This window comes from Pituophis catenifer, unplaced genomic scaffold (genome assembly GCF_029215685.1).
Source record: "Pituophis catenifer annectens isolate HBS135680 unplaced genomic scaffold, rPitCat1.0.hap2 SCAF_1, whole genome shotgun sequence".
Classification (NCBI taxonomy): Eukaryota; Metazoa; Chordata; class Lepidosauria; order Squamata; family Colubridae; genus Pituophis; species Pituophis catenifer.
The window spans coordinates 323,594,510-323,613,509 of record NW_027256881.1 but is presented as its reverse complement, the minus strand read 5'-3'; the positions used below and the strand labels follow the sequence as shown (position 1 = coordinate 323,613,509).

The following is a 19,000-nucleotide window of genomic DNA, read 5'->3' as shown; positions in this document are numbered from 1 at the left end:
GGCCTAGTTGTCAAGGATGTAAGGACATCCATATGGAACCAAGGAAGACATAAATCTATGCATCAGCAATCACAGAACTAATAAAGGATGTTTAGCTACGATAATCTTATGAACTAGAAAATAATATAGGAATTTAGTAATTAGGAAATGTCAATTATCTTATAATGGATGTATGTTAACCATATATGGAAAACTGCTATGCCAGCAAAGTCCTTTGTCTTGGATATGTATAAAAGCAGTCCTACCAGGGCTCTTTCTTTGTTCAGAGCCAGCAAGAACCAATCTGCCTCTGAACCTTGTGCAATAAAAACTGCCTCTGGCTGACCCAGGAATGTTGTTTGGTCCCATCATTCCATATCAAAAGCTTTGGGATGCAAGAAAAACTGGACACAGAGCATCTGTCTGCTAATGACTAATCATCTTATCAGAGGTTATGCAGGCTGCATAGAAACCTAGATCGACCACTCTTTTGAAAAAGTGGTTTAAACCCTAAGATTAAGGGTCCTGGTTTTAGATGTCTACTTGGATGCAAATCATGTGGAGCTGAGCTCAAGTCCAGTAAACGTGTATTGAATTTTTTTTGTTGGCAAAACACACAAAATTGAATGAATGGGATGCAAATGAAGTGTGTTTTTGTTAATAATTTTAATACATAAGTATACAAGTTATGACAAATATTTGCAAAATGTATACTACAAATGTTCGAAAATACAAATAGCAATAGCATTAGCAGAGAAAAACAGAACTGGGATTATACATGTATGCTTGTTTTAATTCTTATTTATTTTAATCCACCTGAGGAAGGATCCATTTAAGATAATTAAATGTGCATGAAGCCCTTTACTAGTGAAGTAGTAATATGTTTTTCTATTTGTCTCAAGATCACAACACGGTCTGGACGTCCAGAAGCTGCAATTCCCACCATCTGCCTTCCTTAGTTGGAATTCAACAACTGGAGGTTGTCCATAGTTTTGAGTGATGGTTTTTATAGGGTGGTGTGCTTCAATCTAATAGAGTGACATCGAGTCCTGTATGTCCTGACATTTAAAAAAAAAACTGTGTGGGTATGGCTGCATACTACCAAAACAACAGTTTAAATGGTACATTCTAATAATGTGTTAATAATAGTATACAGTAGCGCTGAGTTGAAAGGGTGATATAATATACGGCAGGCCATCTGCATTAATTGCAGTACCACGAAGAGAACCGGTAAAGTACGATTGCAAAAGGCTCTCACCAACCCGATCTGCAATAATAATAATAACAACAAGAGGAGGAGGAAGTGGCGGGTCGGGAGATGCAGCTTCCCGATTTCTTGGCGGGCATGCGCTTAATTTGCGCATGCGCTCTTAGATGACAACAAAAGGACGGTGGGGGTTTGGAGCGGGAGCATCATCGCTCCTTTCTCCTCTTCTTTACCCGATGGCTGCTGCGTTGTTGGTGACGCTGTACGAGTACTCCCCGCTCTTCTACATCGCCTTGGTTTTCGTCTGCTTCTTGGTGACCAGCGGCCTCATCATGGGCTGGTAAATCGCGGGGAGGCAGTGGATGGTTAATAGTTTGCGACGGCGGTTTCTGGAGTCGAACCGCGAAGATTGGCTGAGAGTCTTGATGCGCGGGGGGAGTGGGGGGGAAGAGTGTGGAGCAGAGAGGTCTTCATACTTGGCTGCTTTAAGACTTGTGGACTTCAACTCCCATAGCTGGAGAATTCTGGGAGTTGAAGTCCACAAGTCTTAAAGCAGCCAAGTTTGAAGATCTCTGCACTGTGGAGTATAGCAATAGCACTTAGACTTATATACCGCTTCACAGTGCTCTAAGCGGTTTACAGAGTCAGCATATTGACCCCAACAATCTGGGTCCTCATGCAGAAAGTATGCAGAAAAGCGATTGTCCTCTTAACGGGTACCCTCCGCTTGTGATGGACAAGGAATTCCTACTGTCAGATTTTCCATAGGATGTGTGTTGGTAGGATGAAGTGTACTTTTAATAATTTTAATATAACCATAATCATAGAATTTTATTGGCCAAGTGTGATTGGACACACAAGGAATTTGTCTTGGTGCATACGCTCTCAGTGTACATAAAAGAAAAGATACAGTTCCTCAAGAATTCTAAGGATATAATTCTATATAATTTTAATATAAAAGTATATTATATACTTATATATAATAAGAATATTATATATTTATATATAATAAGTCCAGCACATCTGGGTTGGGAATGATTGCTGTGGGATTTAATGCAGCCCACGCTGTTGAAAGCATGAGCACTCTTTAAATGCTTGTAAAGGAAAACAGTATTAGGAATCTCATGAGAGAGGCCATTTAAATGGAGAGGAATTGAGCAAGATAATCAGAGAAATCCAAGAGATTTAAAGTCTGGATACCGTGGAATAAAGCATGGGGTTTGTAGAAACCATATAGGGATGGGAAATGGCTTTGATAGGAGTGATGCTTAGGTGGAGTTGAAAAATGGCTCTGCTTGTATATTTTTAATGGGAGGAGGCAAATAACAGTGGTTTCCGTGTAAAAAAAAGTTGTAAGGAAAACTTAATTGACAGAGGGTAATTTAAAGGAAATGCAACATAATTTAGAGGTTGTCTTCTTTGAAGAAGTTATTATTCCTTTAATAGTCAGACCTGGGCATTAATACAAATATTTTATTTCATTATGCTTTAAGTTGCCCTGAAGAATGGGTTACGCTCTGTTTTTTCAGGACTCTTAATTCTACCACTACAAACACTTTGTGCTTCTTAGGTTTGGATGGGATGTTCCTGTGATTCTGAGGAATTCAGAAGAAACTGAATCAATTGTGAAAGTGTCTCAGAAACAGATGCGGCAAGTGAAAAATCCATTCAGTTTAGAAATCAAAAACCCAGAAACCGCTTCAGCTTCAAGTCAGTATATTGTATATAATATTTGTTGACATTTTCTGTTTTCTCTTGTTCCCTCCATTTCTATTTCTATTTACCAGAAATGGATGAAGTGCATCACTTCTGTTATTATCCCTCCTTATGCAATAAGCATGCAAAAGGAAATAGAAAAGGTATTTTTAAGGAAAATTCTGTCCCTTATAGGTTTTGATTTGCACTATAAACTTAACTGAAATAAGAACCACTGTTTGTGGGGGAAAGAAAACACTCTTTATCTGTGGATAGCGGTTCTCTGTCCTTGTGGATGTGGGAGCTGAAGCACTATAAGCTCATTACAGAGAATCACCAGAAAGTATGCAGCTGCTTCATTGGTTAACTTTACATGACAAGAATTAGGTCATCATATTAATAGCACAATTTGGAACTGACAGTTTTAATCTGAATATATTTATAACCTTACATGGCCTCAAAAAGATAATGGGTCAGTTTCGGAATGTTTTAGGTTTTCACTGTTTGAGGAAAATCTGTTGAGCATGGAAGTTTGAAAGACAGATTAGGCGAATATTAGATTCATTATATAGTAGCATGGTATAAAGATAATATTTTGTTTCCATTGTTTAGTTTTGAGTAGCACAATTCTTTGTTATACATTTGTACCATTGTTTTCATTTTCCTCAAGATGGCATTACCCTGGTGTCTAATTGCCTGGAAGACTGTCTCCTTTCATGCTATTGGGGCTGCAGCGTGCAAAAGGTCCATGATGCTCTGCAGAAACATGCCTACAGCTTTCGAATAAAAACTCCCCAGTCTTTTGAGGATGCAATGTGTCATGAGTATCTCTATTGTCAACAGTATTGGTATCCTTTAGTGAAGCTTGTGTATTTTCAATTTTGGCCAAGTATACAGTGGAAATTTCTCCTTGTAAATGTAACATGTACTAGTAAGCAAGGCTTCATTATGGTTGCAAAGAAAAAAATAGAAAAATAAGGGAGTGGCAACATCCCATGCCCTTGACCAGTCGTCAATGTCTTTGTGCCGATTTTGATTTTAATTATGCTTAAATTAAACTTCAAACATTGCATGTATTTTAAAAGTTAACTTCATTTATTTTGAGGCAAAATTTCTGCATTTTTTTTTTAAAAAATTATACTAATCCAGAGAAGTTATGTAGCACATGCTGCCTTCTTAGTGATTAGTTTATTTCTGCCCTCGCAGAGTGAAATCCAGTAGTACTTGTAAGACTGGGCATGCTTGGAAAACAGTTTGGAAGAATTACATTGGAATTCAGATGATCATAGCTTTGTTTTGCATTGCTTTGCTTTGCTTTGTTTTCTGACTTATATGCAAGCTTGAAAAATGACACAATTATCGTGATAGTCCCATTAAATTACTTCAGCTCATTAAAATACAGGTATATATCCTCAGTTATCACAATTGGGTCCTGCAACTCCATTGCTAAATGAGTCATCATGTGATTACTGCCTCATTTCCCTGCAGTCATTAAACAAATTATCTGTGGTTGTTAAGTGAGATTTCATGTGACTGCAACTTGCAATTTTACTGCCGGTTTCTCAACTGATTCTATCTGTAGGAAGCCAGCTTTGAAGTGTGTAAATAATGATCACGTGATAGCAGGAATGCTGTGACAATCATAAATGTGAAGACAATTATTTTTACAGTGCCACTGTAATTTCAAATGTTCACAAAACAGGACAGTCAGTAAGCAAGGACTACCTATGGCCATGTTTTTTAAGGCTCACATGGAAGTGTCTGCTTTTACAAACAACAGACCGGTATTGTGCTTATGTAGCTTCAAACATTCGTCTTCCAAATCATTTTCAAATTGTGCTTAACTCCAATATGTCTACCGCTAGACAAGTTGTTAGAATAAATTATATGTACATCCTGGGCAGGTAAATATTTCAAAATAATTTGAAAGATTAATGATGAAATGGAAATCCTTTTATTTGAAATGAAAGTTACTTATGCAATGCTGGGTGTTGTTTGTAGGAGCTAGTAATGCTTTTAAAACTGAAAACAACCATTCAAAGGTTCAATCCTAATTTCTGTGCTCCTGAATGATAGGTAAATTATTCTTTTGTCTTGGGTGAAAACAGTCAAGATTGTAGAATAGTGGTTATTATGTAGTTTGAACTTCCTCTGTAGATTTGATAGCATAATTAGCATAATAGTCTTTATTTGTGACAACAAAGACTGTTCCTTGACACAACAAAGTATAAAGAAGACAGAAGAAGAGGAAAAGCATAGCCTGTTACCAGAAGAGGCAGACACTAATGATTTTGGTCTAGTGCCTAGATCTCGGTACCCACTAGTGGTACTGTTAACCCTTGCTGATGAAGACAACAGAGAAATATATGACATTGTACGTAATCTCCACTTTTTTTAAACAGGGAGGAATTTGTATTGTCCTATACATGTATTTAAAAATTACCATTGAATAGAATTGACTAAGGTGTTTAAGCTTTTACATTTATGTTAGAGAACTTTCAGTTTTAATATAAATTTCTTCATGTTTAAAACCGTAACTGCCGGTAACTCCTGGAACTGAAAGAAGTGCAGGTATTGAAAATTATAAAGTTCTCAGCCTTTATATCCAGGAACCACTGATGGTCCTTGGAAATGGTATAGATGATTATTGTTGTGGACAGTAGTAAGAATTTGAGTAGACTTAATGAAATTTTTGTCATTTTATTTTTTAAAAATGTATTTTTTGCTGACTTATGGTCTATGTAGTCATCATTTTTAATAGTAATGCTCTATATAAAAAAGGAATTTGGGAGCTACCGACTAGATTTCTGCAACTTGCTACTTTCCAAATGTGTTAGAATTTCAACTCCCATAATTCCCCAATATTAGTATGGCTGAAACAGAACTTTAGAAATAATTCCAAACTTAGTTCTTGAGCTCATCATATCTCATAGATTTATAAATTATATCTGTTTCAGATATAAAAATTAAAAAAAAACCCTCACTATTCTTACTGCTTATAGGCAAATCTTAATATTTTGGCAAGTTTTTAACTTGCATAATCAACTACTGAAGCCAAACTAATTTTCTTAGGTGATCTTAAAATAAAATATCACATGACAGAAATCACTATCAGTGGGAGCAGTAGTTCACTAGAATCTTGTTTGAAAACTAAATGTATTATTTTCATAATAAATACGGTAATTGAAATAAAGGTTACACAGTGATTGCCTTTTTGTTAAGGTATAGCCAATCTGAATTCAAAATAACTTCACAGTTTATGGAAGCATTTATATAAAAACAGTAATTAACATGACCCCATAAATCAGTTAAATCACAGGGTATTAATAGGCAAGTATCATAGTCAAAGTAGGTGTTTGATTCACAGCTCTGAAATTAAATGATTGGAAAGATAGAACAAACATAGTAATAATTTTGTGTGTATAGCACAAAATACATGTGTGGGTTTGAAGATGACTCAAGATTAACAGGTGCATTTTTAATATGTAAAGTCTATGAAACTAAGCAAAACTGTTGGAGACTCAACTTAAAATGAGTTAACAATTGATATCACCTGTTAACATTTTTAGCTATGCTGTGGTCTGGTTGGTGTTTGCTTGAACTGAAACGGACAGTGTGCTGAAATAAATCTTTCCGTCTTTGTTAAAGATTTCAATGATATCGATAATACATATTCCAGATGCCAGTTACAGGCTTTCCTGCCGGATACTATATCAGTATCTCCTTTTGGCCCAAGGTCAATTTCATGATCTAAAGGTAAGCTTTCAGATTCATTTTCTAGATCAGGATTTTATTTTATTTTATTTTTGTCAAAGACAAAAAAAAGATTGTCTTCAAAAAGACAAAAAAAAAAAAAGAGTTGGAATTCAGAAGCAGAGTGAGACAAGGATTCCCACAGATAAATAGACCCTTCATAAGCCCCCATTGGAACCACCATATTGCAGAGAGAGAGAGAAAAAGAGAGATCCAGGGATTTTGAACAAATGGCCATAAAACCAGAAAAAAGACTGTGTTCTTTAAACCAGCCAGTCTTCTTTGATTACACACATCTAGAACTGATTTTTAATTGGTGCAGAAGTCTTGTGTAGTGATGCATTAAGTAAGAGCAAAGCTTTTTTATACATCAGCAAATCTATAATCTTTCGTAATTGAAGGCTATAATTGTCTGGATTCCCTGGAGCAAGTTTTTCCAGTCTGCCTCTCTAAATTTCCCCTGTGCATTCTTCATTAGGTTTGTTGACAAACATTCTGGCTCATTTCATACATTAGATTATGTTAAACTATGGCTTACATCATTATTGTTGAAATACCAGATCAAAATAAGCCAAAACCAAATATGCCGTATTGCATTTTTCCTCCTATTCCTATTACTGCACTCTAAAAACTAATCATGTTTATATTATCACAGTCTTGTAGATCTCAGTCAGTGTACTTGATAGTAAAATTTTTATCTGTTTTTTCTCCTCGAGGCTCCTCTTTCAATGGAATTAGAAAGTAAAGTTAAGCCACGGTTAGGGAAGTCTCTCTTTTGATTTTCTTTACGCGTTTATCTGAATACCAGGAATCAATGCACTTTTTCTCACGTTTCTGACAACATGGTGAAAAGGGGCACTGTTCTGTTCATTTTCCATTAACTTTCTAATTTTCACTATTTTCCAATTCCTAGTTTTCCACTGTTATGCAACAGTGCCAATGCAATATGTGATGTCTTTTTCATTGCATTACTTTTCATTCTCCTCTCCCTTCTCTGAGGCTGATCATGAAACTGCCATTGTAGTATTTGCTCCCTAAATTCTATTTATAGAAGAGGGGCCATAGGGAGCCTCAGGTATCCAGAATTTGGCCCAAAATTGAAATCATACACATTTTGTTCCTAAAGTAATATTCCTCAACATCAGCAAATTTCAACTCTGGAACTTCCACACATCTAAAACTTGCTTAAACACTATCCTAAAGTGACATATGGATACCTAGTGAATCCACAGACATCTTCCTTGGTGTTTGCTAAGCTTCCAGCCTAACCCGAATGTTTAGATTTTGAGAAGAAACACATGTCAGCATAATGTTATTTCCAAGAAATGACTCTGTCTAAAATAGACCCCATTTGGTTTATTAGAAAATAAAAGTAAGTCTTGTGTTTTGTATAGAAATATATCCTTTTCCCAGAAAGGGGACAAACGTAACTGAATGTCGGGGAATAGTCTGTTTAAACTGCCCTTTTTTAACCACTTACCTGCCAATGCATTTAATTTGGCAAGGGACAAGGCTTCCCCCTAGGAGCCATTTTGCAGGAGTGGCCACAAAATGTTCTAAAATTCAGCATATATCTGACAGTCCATAAAGTTGAGGGTTCCTAACATGTCCTAACCTAAGGGTTTAGAGGGAGGAAGGCGATATTTGTAAATGCTGTTTTCTTTCTTCTAATTTTTCCCATTTTCCCTCCACCAGCAACTGTTCATGTCTGCCAGCAATAATGCATCCTCTCTAAGTGGCTCTTTCTCCAATGAAAGGACTGAAGACCACGTCCTGCTTGAAAAGGCTGGCCTGGTGGAAACGCAGTCAGAAGTGCTGGAGGAGAGCAGCAAGGACTGCATCGTCTGCCAAAACCGAGCCGTCAATTGGGTGCTCCTTCCTTGCCGACACACCTGCCTATGCGATGAGTGCGTGAAGTATTTCCAACAGTGCCCCATGTGCCGGCAGTTTGTGAGGGAGTCATTTCCATTATGCAGCTAGAGACCCTTGCCAAAGAGGATCCTGTGGTATTGTACTTATCAGGGACTCTGTGGCAAAGAATTGATAAACCTTTCAGCTGTTGGTTTTGCAACAGTATCTTTGATCTCACATTCCCTTCTACTTGAATGATGTTTGGTGCCTGGAAAAAAACTGAAGCAGCATTTTTATTTTCCTTAACCAGGCATTCAGAAGCATCACTGTGAAGGCCAATGACATAGGAGCCTCAATTTAGTCTTCAGGAATGGGACAAAGGGGGAAGAACTTTAGGCAACAGAAGCAATGCACTGAACAATGAAGGACATATTTACGGGGGGGGGGGGACTTTTTAAGTATTTCCAGAACATATTATTTTTAGGTGTATTCCAACAATCACAGAGCATATGGAGAACAAATATCCTCATATGTAAGAGACGTTGGCAATCTTTCTTTATTTATAAAGGTATTAGAGTAAATATCACATAGCTTGGCTTTCAGCCATTAGCAGTGTTGCACTTTTTAAGTTGTAGTAGGGAGTGGGGAAAGAAAATGCATAACAATTCTCTGTGTAGGTTCAGATGTCTTTTGGGTATTCCAGCCTTTGTCAGTTTCATGATTGGAGTTCTGGAGTCCTGACATATCTGAAATTGCCAAGTTGGGGGTGGCTGGTATATTCAGTTTTCTTGGGCTTGCCGGATCTAAGTGTTTACATTCATTTGCAGACGCAAGTATGGCATTGGGTGTGAATTGTCACTCCCAGCAAAAGGATGTCTACAAGATGCATATTCAGGCAAATATTGAACCGCAAATCAGTTTCCACTTGTCTTGTTCTTGGATACTAAAAATTCATTTGCCTCAGGCAATTTTAGACATGACATGACATTGGTGATGTCATAAAAAGCTGATGTGGTCCAAACTCAATGTGATGTAAATGAGCCTGTTGACAGGGGAGGGTTCATTTGAAGACTGTTATGCCTTCAAGTGGAAGTGTCTTGTGTAGACCTTGCCTCCTCTCCAAAGTGTCACTTCTTGTCAGCGTTTGGACACCTCACTCTTTGACTTATCCAAATTCCAAACACAATTTTAGCCCCTGTAGCAATTGTATGGTTTAGTTGAAATGAGATGATGTCTGCATTCATGCAGACATCATGCATAGCCATAATTTCATTGTTTGTTTTTGGCTCAGAATCTAGCCAGTTCTGGTTTATTAAAACAAAACATGGGTTACAATATTTTGCTTTTAATGTGTGAATCTAAACAATGACTTTGTTTTCTACCTCAGTTAGAATTATAACCATCATTGTCATTCTTTAGGATCATGTTAGTAACATAGAAAACTAAGCCTTGTTGAATGAGATAAGCTAGCTGGCCAATACATTTTACAAACAAATAAACATACAAACACCAATTTCTCTGCATTCAGAGTACCAAGAGTGAATCCAGCCATTGTGGATTCACACAGCTTGGCATGATGTACCAAACTATCAAGTTATTGCTTATTCAATAAGCAGTAGCTTAATGTAATGGTAACAATCGCTTCAGGTGCCAGATGTTACCACCATCTTAAATTATGGCACAGCCCACCCACCCCCACCCTGTACATTATATTTGAAGTACTATACAGCCATGGAATCTTAAAAGATTCTTGTTATCTCATTCAGAAGAATTTGTGAGAATATTGTATTCTCAACTAAAATTTCAAAATATATCAATTTGAAAAAATGTTGGGATACCTCTGCTGATCTGTGGCTGCGTACAATGGGATTACCTCTTTCAATCCATTCCAAACTCTCAGCAAAAATAATTCATTATGATTTTTTTAAGATTTACTAAGCATTGTACACACACACGTGTGTATAGCACAAGATACCAAGAAACATAAAATAGAATGAAGAAGGGTGAAGAAGGGGGTGAGGATGGAAAGAAAAGAGGAAGATGTCAGTTCTTCAGCTTGTATGTCAAATCTGAAATAAACACGAGTAAAAAACCGGACTTTCTAAGAGTATAACCTAGTTCCTTTCATACGCAGAGTTCATTGTTCTCTTTATTATGTAATGATAGCTCTTGTACATAACAATTAAAAGGATAACTTCAATCATAAAGCCAGTAACTGACCAGACATATAGCCACTGCACACCTGTACAACTTCTCTAAGTGGTGTACAGTAGTTTGCTATCAAGGAATCTGTTTTGTTTTTCTACTAGAAATCCTGGAACTCAGTGTAATATCATCGCACAGGAAGAGACTTCCATTTCTGGAAGAGGGAACTTTGAAGTATATGCTCAGTCAGAAATTTATTTCCTTATAAAAGAAGAGAAAACCTTTCTGTGATTATTTCAGAACCATTAGACTTTTCTGGTCTGTATATCATAAAGAAACTTAACAATAGATGCCAATATTCCCTGTGCCTGCCAGCCACACAGACAATATTGAATTGGATGGACCAATAATCTGAAGTGGTAGAAGGCAGCTTCTAATCTTAGTAATCTTAATTAAGAGGTTTGTCAGTGTGGACACTTTTGTGGGAAGGGATCAGCCCCAGAGACTATTCCAGATAGGTAGATCTGAGAGAGATGCTAGGAAAAGAATGCAAAGAGAGGACCTATTGCATAGAATATCAGTCCTATCATGGTGGAAGTAGCCTTTTAATCTTAATAGTCCTGTTCTTGATTTAGTTCATATGACAGGCTGAAGGAGAAACACTTAGGATAACAAAAATTCATCGTCTCTTGCCAATGTTTTACCTAACATTTGAGGCATTCTGATTTCATACAACAGTTATTTAATTAAATGTCTAAATTTTAATCATAAATCATATTATGATTTTTAAAATATTGCTGTATACCACCCATAGTCAATTCTTATGAGACAGGTGGCCATATAAATATAAATACAAAATTCAGTATCTGGATTCACACAACATGCTAAGCCATAAAAACTACACCAGGTTAATATTTACCAATCTATAAAACATAACTGTTGTGCCACTTTAATTCTAAAATAGGTACGATTTTAGCTCTCTGATCATTATAGGCTTCAGGTGGTCCAAGATTCCATTTGTGGCTTCAGAAACCCCCCAAGATCATACCTATCATTTTCAGTGACCAAATAGTGTGATTACTCATACTCAGTTGCAGGGGTTTCTGAGGAAGGGACAGAGACTTCTAAGGTAAACGTTGCCATCTCTCACCTAAAAGGCCTCATTAAAAAAAAAAATGAATGAAAACTAGGAACATTGCCACCTCTTTAAGAAGTGTGGACTTCAACTCCCAGAATTCCCCATCCAGCATGGCTGGCTGTGGGATTTTGGGAGTTGAAGTCCATATATCTTGAAGTTCCCAAGTTTGGGAAACACTGGGCTAGTAAGTTGGAAAGATAAGCTGCCTGTGAGTTAGAAAAACTTGCTCGCCTCTTATTTGCCCCAGGAATTTCATCCCCCATCACCATTGCAACAACAAAGCTATTAAGTCGGACTAAGAGCAGTTGGCCCCTTATTCACCCAGTAAGTTTCCATGGCTGAGGTTGGAATGTCACCTGGGTCTCCTTAGCCCATTGCACCAGAATTCTTGTTATCGTCCATCGCAAAATATAAAATACCATATGCATACTTCCTTGACAAATGAAGGTGAATATACGTGTCCTAGGATAATGTTGCAGGATCCAATCTGGACTGGTCACTGGGACCAGAGATTTTGTCTTCTGAGATTTCAGACTCCTGCTAGAGCCCATTCTCAGGGAACTCCTCTGTGTGAGGATGAGGATGGGCTCCAGCATGAGTCCGAAAGCTTGGAAGACAAAACCTCTGGTCCCAGTAACCAACCTAGATTGGATCCTGCAATACTTCCTTGAACCTAGATATCAATGTTCACTCTCTGATACGCTCCAGAAGTAGCAAAAGGCAAAGTAATTTGAAAAACAAAATTAACTAATGGTAAAGGACGGATTATTTGCAGAATGTTAATTGTATCTACTGGCCTTGTTTATGGGTAGAAGTTTCATTGTTCATTCCAGATCCAGGGTCTATAGCAAATCCATGCTGATCAATCCATGCAAACAGTTTTTCCCCTGTCAGTGATGCCACCAGCTGATTTGTCATCCTTCACCTCCATCATCTGTTGTTTTGTCAGCCTCTCAGTGCTGTCAGAGTCTTGATTAAGAAAATCTGAGGCTCCTTGAAATGTGATACCAGAGACAGAGCTGTAACTCCTAACAGATGGCTTCTGTTCTGTTGGCACGATGTATTTCATGTTTGCTTAATTAGTCGCATGTCATATTGAAAGCTGAAACGTGTTTGCATGCCAGGCACACGCACAGAAGAAAAAGACTGGCCTCAGCCTTTATGTATAGCCTTCTTCAGCTGGATGCCCTCCAGATATATTTTATAGAATCAAAGCTGTGGAATGAACTTTAGAGGTTATCTCATCCAATGTCCTATTCAATGCAGGATCCACCAGAAAATCCTCAACATCTGACCATCCCACCTCTGAAGACCTCCTGTGAAGAAGAATCTATCACATCTAGCAAGTTGTCCCACTGGCTGCCAAATTGCATATGGGAAGAGATATTAAAATCCCAAAACGTTTGGAAGATGCTCAGTTGATGATGTCTGGGTTCAGAAACCATATTAAGCTATGGTTTTTAACCCTGACTTTTTTTAAAACAAATAATGCCCCTGTTCATGCATAATTCTCAGCCATAAATCATGGTTTACAGCTATAACGGCTGAGCTCAAGCATTATCACACTAAGCCAAAACAAAGCACAGCAATTTCAGACATAGGATAATCTATCAACCCAACCATATAGCTATGATGCACCAAGCAAGAATCTTACCTGAAGAAGTATTGTTCTATACCAGGAGTCAGCAATCTGCGGCTCTGGACATGTGGCTCTTTCACCCCTTTGCTGTGGCTCCCTGTCACTCAAAATATGCGTCACAACCGTCAATATGTGACACCCACCGGCACATGATTTATTGAGCTTTTCAACCCCCAGTAGGCCAATCATGGATAAATCCAAGAAAAGAAAAATTTCAAAAGAAAACAGAATGTTTAATTCAACTACATATGCTAGTTTTGTGGCCCCCTCAAGAAATAGTCAGGCACGGGAAGGGTTTTGTGGCTCCCAGTGTGTTCTTTTCTGTGGGAAACAGGTCCAGATGGCTCTTTGAGAGTTTAAGGTTGCAGACCCATGTTCTATACTCTTAGTATTTAGTATTTAACAGTATTTATTTTGACTGGACCAGAAGAGGAAAAAAAGGCCAAACTTCTTTAGACAAAAACCCATCAGTTCCTCCCACTTAGTTAACTAGAACTCTCAAAATTCCTCAATTCTGCAGCCAAAAGAGTGCCTCACTCAATGTTAGAACATATATTTTGCAGGCATAAAGTTATTTCTAGCTTTTCCATTTTAAAAATATATTTGGCTGATTGTGCAATTTATACCCATGGCAAGCCAGTCTGTAACATTTTTACAATAAGATATTAAACACTAATTGAATAACAGCATTGAATAAAACAAATCAATAATGCATAAACAATCCCCTCCAAAATCCTCAAGCTGTAGAGGTAAAATGCAAAAAAAAAAAAATACAAACAAACCTGGATGGGAATGCTTGTTTATAAAAACAGGTCTTTGATTTCTCTTAAGGTCAGCATGTAAAGGCAAAGGCCACTTCTCGGTTGCAGCGAGGTCCTGGCCTACTTGTTTCTGCCTGTAATAAGGTCCTCTTAGTAATGTCTAATAAGCCCATAGATGACAAACACCACTTTCAGTTAGTAAGGTGGTAGGTAAGTTGTTCTTTTAGGTAAGAAGGACTCAAGACGTAAGAGGACTTGTTTGTTAAAAACCATACAAGAAGCTAGTGCAAGCACCACACGTCCCTAGAGGGAAACATACAACAAAAGATTGGTTGCTGCATTTTGGACCCACCACAGTATGTTTCTTTCAAAGATTCCTGTACATTAAATGCATTCCAGTAATCTATTTGAGAGGTGGTTAGCATATGGATCACAAAGGCCAGGTCAACATTGCCCTTAGAAGAGCAGATCTTAGTAAGTGAATCACACCTAAGTGGGATCAATCACATATCTCACTACTTTGATCACAGAATATAAGCCCTCTCCTTCAGGGGGAATATAATTCCAAGGTTGGTAATATCCAGGGGTGGAATCCAGCAGGTTCTGACAGGTTCTGTCAGAACCAGTAGCGGAAATTTTGAGCAGTTTGGAGAACCGGCAAACACCACCTCTGGCTGGCCCCAGAGTGGGGAAGGAATGGGGATTTTGCAATATCCTTCCCCCAGGAGTGGGGAGGGAATGGGGATTTTGCAGTATCCTTCCCCTGGAGTGGGGTGGGAATGGAGATTTTCCAGTATCCTCCCCCTGCCACGCCCACCAAACCACACCCACCAAGCCACACCACGCCCACCAAGCCATGCTCACAGAACCGGTAGTAAAAGAAATTGGATTTCACCACTGGTAATATCCCTTCCGAAGAATAAAGTTATCACCAACCCTCAGACTTTAGCTTCAGCTTTAATCCCTCATCCAGGCTGCATTCCAGTCCAAGCAGGAAGCAACCATAGAGGCTAACACATCTATAAAAATCTAGATCATTCATGTAAAGATGGCACCCATTATTTTTATAGTTTTATAATGACTGTTATACATTTGCTGCTTAATTATTGTATGCCACCCAGAATCACCTATGAGATAGATGGCCATATAAATTTGATCAATTAATCCTTCCTTCCATCACTACTGTCTCTTCCTTTCATTTCCAGCCATCTCATCTATTTTCCAGCTCCAGCTCTGTCTCCATCACTAACATCTATTATGCTCTCAAAGTTCCTAAAGTTGGGTTTCTTATTATTTATTTATTTATTTATTTATTTATTTATTTATTTATTTATTAGTTCAATTTATATGCCGCCCTCCTCCGAAGACTCGGGGCGGCTTACAATGCACTTATAGCAATAGACTTCATTCTTTTGTATATACCTGCTTATTAGGGCTTTTGGCCCCCCATAAGCGGTGTTTCTACAAAGTCAACTTATTGCCCCCACAATCCGGGTCCTCAATTTACCTACCTCGGAAGTATGGAAGGCTGAGTCAACCTTAAGCCTGGTGAGATTTGAACTCCCACTAATTGCAGGCAGCTGGCAGCTAAGTGCTACATAACAGCACTTAGTCCGCTGCACCACCAAGGTTCTTATTACCCAATGAGTCAATTCAATATGCCCAATTCATTTGTTTCTCACTAATCCAATTCTCATAAATCTAAAGTAGAAGAGAATATCTACAGCTCAGGGTTGAACTGTGGAGTCTGTGGTGCTCTGGTTGTTTGTTGTTTGTTGTTTGTTGTTTGTCGTTTGGTTGCAGACATTTCATTACCCATCTAGGTAACATCATCATAAAACTTCCATTGATATTAAGGCAGTATTCCTATTGTAAGTTTGCAGACTCTGTGTTAGATCTCAACATCTGCCTGCCATAGTTGTATCAATATCCAGAGTTTTCACAAGTACTTGATAAAAAAAAATTAAACCTACCGAATTTAATTAAAGGTTGAGCAACATCTTTAAAAACACAAAATGCTTTGATATATGGAAAAAACTTATTTTTATTCAGATGTTGGAAATAAAATTGGAAAAACATTGGGCAATACAGTAGGCAATAAAATAAGATGCAATTGCCATGTACCTTTAACCTCCCAATTTTTAAAAGCGATCACTTGAAAAGTAAATATTATATAACTTTAAAATGGTCAAACCTCCCTGAAATAAAAAAAATTCTATAGAAACACTGGAAAATTTTCCAGTAACATTGTAGTTTGGATATTTTGTCCCATATCTCTGCACAAAAATATAGGGCTACCAAGCAGGGGTGAGTTCTATTTACCTTTACTACCAGTTCGCAGCGGGGCCGCATGCTCTTCTGCGCATGCGCAGAAGCATTTTGGTGATGTCGGGGTCAGTGGGCGGAGCCTCCTGCTGGTTTTACTACCGGTTCTATGGAACCGGTGCGAACCGGGGGTAACCCACCACTGCTACCAAGGCTCTTTACTGCTCTGTATTGGTCATCCAGACATCTGTGGTGCAGATATAGTATGCCTAACCTTGGTTTGAGAGAGCAAGGCCATTTACACAGCTAATAAACCTTTTCTCGACCATAAAATTTGCTGGCTAGTTCACCCATTATATTTATCTGTAATGTAACTGTTTGGCTTTCATTACTTGTATGAAGTCAACCATTACAGTTAGTAAACCACATTTTAGTATGAAATATATATGCAGCAATCTGTGATATGTTCCAGACACCATGGATTAATCCAGGGATGAAATCCAGCAGGTTCTGACAGATTCTGGAGAACCGGTAGCGGAAATTTTGAGTAGTTTGGAGAACCGGTAACGGAAATTTTGAGTAGTTCAGAGAACTGACAAATACACTCTGGCTGGTCCCAGAGTGGAGTGGGAATTGAGATTTTGCAATATCCTTCCCCCAGGAGTGGGGAGGGAATAGGGATTTTGCAGTATCCTTCCCCTGGAGTGGGGTGGGAATGGAGATTTTGCCATATCCTTCCCCTGCCACGCCCACCAAGCCACGCCTACCAAGCCACACCACACCCACCAAGCCATGCCCACAGAAGTGGTAGTAAAAAAATGTGAATTTCACCACTGGATTAATCTAATGTGGATACTGTGTCATAATTAACTTGGTCCCCCACATTCAATTACCTCAGCTACAAATTCTCTGATGTGTTGATTTAAACAGCTCCACTAGATGGCGCTTCCTCGTTACTTTGCCTGGATGATAATAACCTGTACAGCTGTCAGTATTTATCTGGCACAGATTTCGGCATAATTGCTCTAAAGTGGCTCTTCAATCAGGTGCAACTTACTGCATTCCTGAGTAGCATAACAACTGTGGGGCCAGGCCAAAGTGAAATCATCTTCTTGCCTCATGCTGGACTTTTTCCACACTTACCTAACTTCCTAGATTGTGGGGAAATTGTTTTGATAAGTTATGATTTGCTTAACCATGTTTTATTGGATAAATAAGTTGTAATAGTTAGGTTGATGCAACAGTTACTTAATTCATTTTTGGTATTTCTACATTGTCCAGCTCAAAATTGACTCCCGGCAGTTTATATAAATTTTTTAAAAAATGAATGCAGGATACATTCAACCACAGAAATAGACTATACCAGGGGTCAGCAACCTGTGGCTCTGGAGCCGCATGTGACTCTTTCACCCCTCTGCTGTGGCTCCCTGTCACTCAAAATATGCGTCTCAACCGCCAATGTGCGACACCCAGCGGCATGTGATTTATTGAGCTTTTCAATCCCTGGTAGGCCAATCATGGATAAATTCAAGAAAATAAAAGTTTCATAAGGAAACAGAACGTTTAATTCAACAACATATGCTAGTTTTGTGGCCGCTCAAGAAATAGTCGGGCACGGGAAAGGTTTTGTGGCTCCCGGTGTTTTCTTTTCTGTGGGAAACGGGTCCAAATGGCTCTTTGAGTGTTTAAGGTTGCAGACCCCTGGACTATACTATAGCATGCTAAGCCATAAAGTCTCTTAGATAAGAAACACAAGTTTCCAGAGATCCAAGGTGTAGAATTTTCAAGTTCAGAAGAGCCAGTAAAACTGAAATTTAAAACAATACCAGGCACATGCTTGCTAAGATTTCTAATTGTTGTGTGAGCACTCTATGGATAATCATAAAGCTTAGATCCAAATCATGGTTCACCAAAAATTTGCAGCAGTTCGCAAATTTGAGGAAATCGACAAGGGGATGGACCTCTGGAGTAACCAAAGCAGCAGCTGTATCCTATGAAGAACAGGGGCCATTTCTCCTCGCTCCCCCTCTAAATGACAAGCTCTCCCCCATATTTAGGAGGCTTCAGCTTGCTCTGAACAAGATAAAATGATGTCCTCTGGCCTATTGCCAACATGTACAGATAGGATTAGAACAGGGGTCCCCAACCCCCAACCTCCGATCCATAGACCGGCACCAATCCACAGCATACCACCAACCAGGCCACACGAACAAGTGAAGCCGCATCTGTGGAAGCAGGCAGCATGCAAAACCACACTCCCTCTCATCCACAGAAACAGCTTTCTTCATGGAACCAGTCCCTGGTGCCCAAAAGGTTGGGGGCTACTGGATTAGAACACTCATCAGCCCAGAGAGTCCTCAAATTCAGTGATGTACAATTTTTTTTAAAAAAAACTAATTCAACAGAAGTCTATCTTGTCCTCTCCACTGCTACCATTATCTTTTCTGGAAAGAATTAAAATTCTGGGCTGTGTCTTTCCTCTATAACAGGGGTGTTAAACTCACATTGTTACAGTGGCATCATATGACGTATCGGGACTTTCCCCCCCTTCTCTAAACCAGGCATGG

General features: G+C 38.6%; 1 protein-coding gene across 2 annotated transcripts; it reads left to right on the top strand.

Moving 5' to 3' along the window:
- Nucleotides 1-1,380: 1,380 nt before the first annotated feature.
- On the top strand, nt 1,381-13,068 carry CGRRF1 (cell growth regulator with ring finger domain 1). Of its 2 annotated transcripts, XM_070931665.1 has the most exons (7): nt 1,396-1,526; nt 2,757-2,896; nt 3,552-3,729; nt 5,108-5,255; nt 6,530-6,637; nt 8,330-8,541; nt 13,035-13,068. In XM_070931665.1, exons 1-7 carry the CDS (start codon nt 1,423-1,425, stop codon nt 13,060-13,062), a joined length of 918 nt encoding a protein of 305 aa, XP_070787766.1. In that variant the 5' UTR covers nt 1,396-1,422; the 3' UTR covers nt 13,063-13,068. The 2 variants fall into 2 exon arrangements, with proteins under 2 accessions (XP_070787765.1, XP_070787766.1); XM_070931664.1 differs by lacking the exon at nt 13,035-13,068 and having other exon boundaries at nt 1,381-1,526; nt 8,330-9,711.
- The last annotated feature ends 5,932 nt before the right edge of the window (nt 13,069-19,000 follow it).

Coding starts and splice junctions, on each gene's coding strand:
- CGRRF1 (XM_070931664.1), top strand. CDS start 1,423: ATGGCTGCTGCGTTGTTGGTGACGCTGTACGAGTACTCCCCGCTCTTC. Junction 1,527..2,756: donor AGCGGCCTCATCATGGGCTG/GTAAATCGCGGG, acceptor TGTGCTTCTTAG/GTTTGGATGGGATGTTCCTG. Junction 2,897..3,551: donor AGAAACCGCTTCAGCTTCAA/GTCAGTATATTG, acceptor ATTTTCCTCAAG/ATGGCATTACCCTGGTGTCT.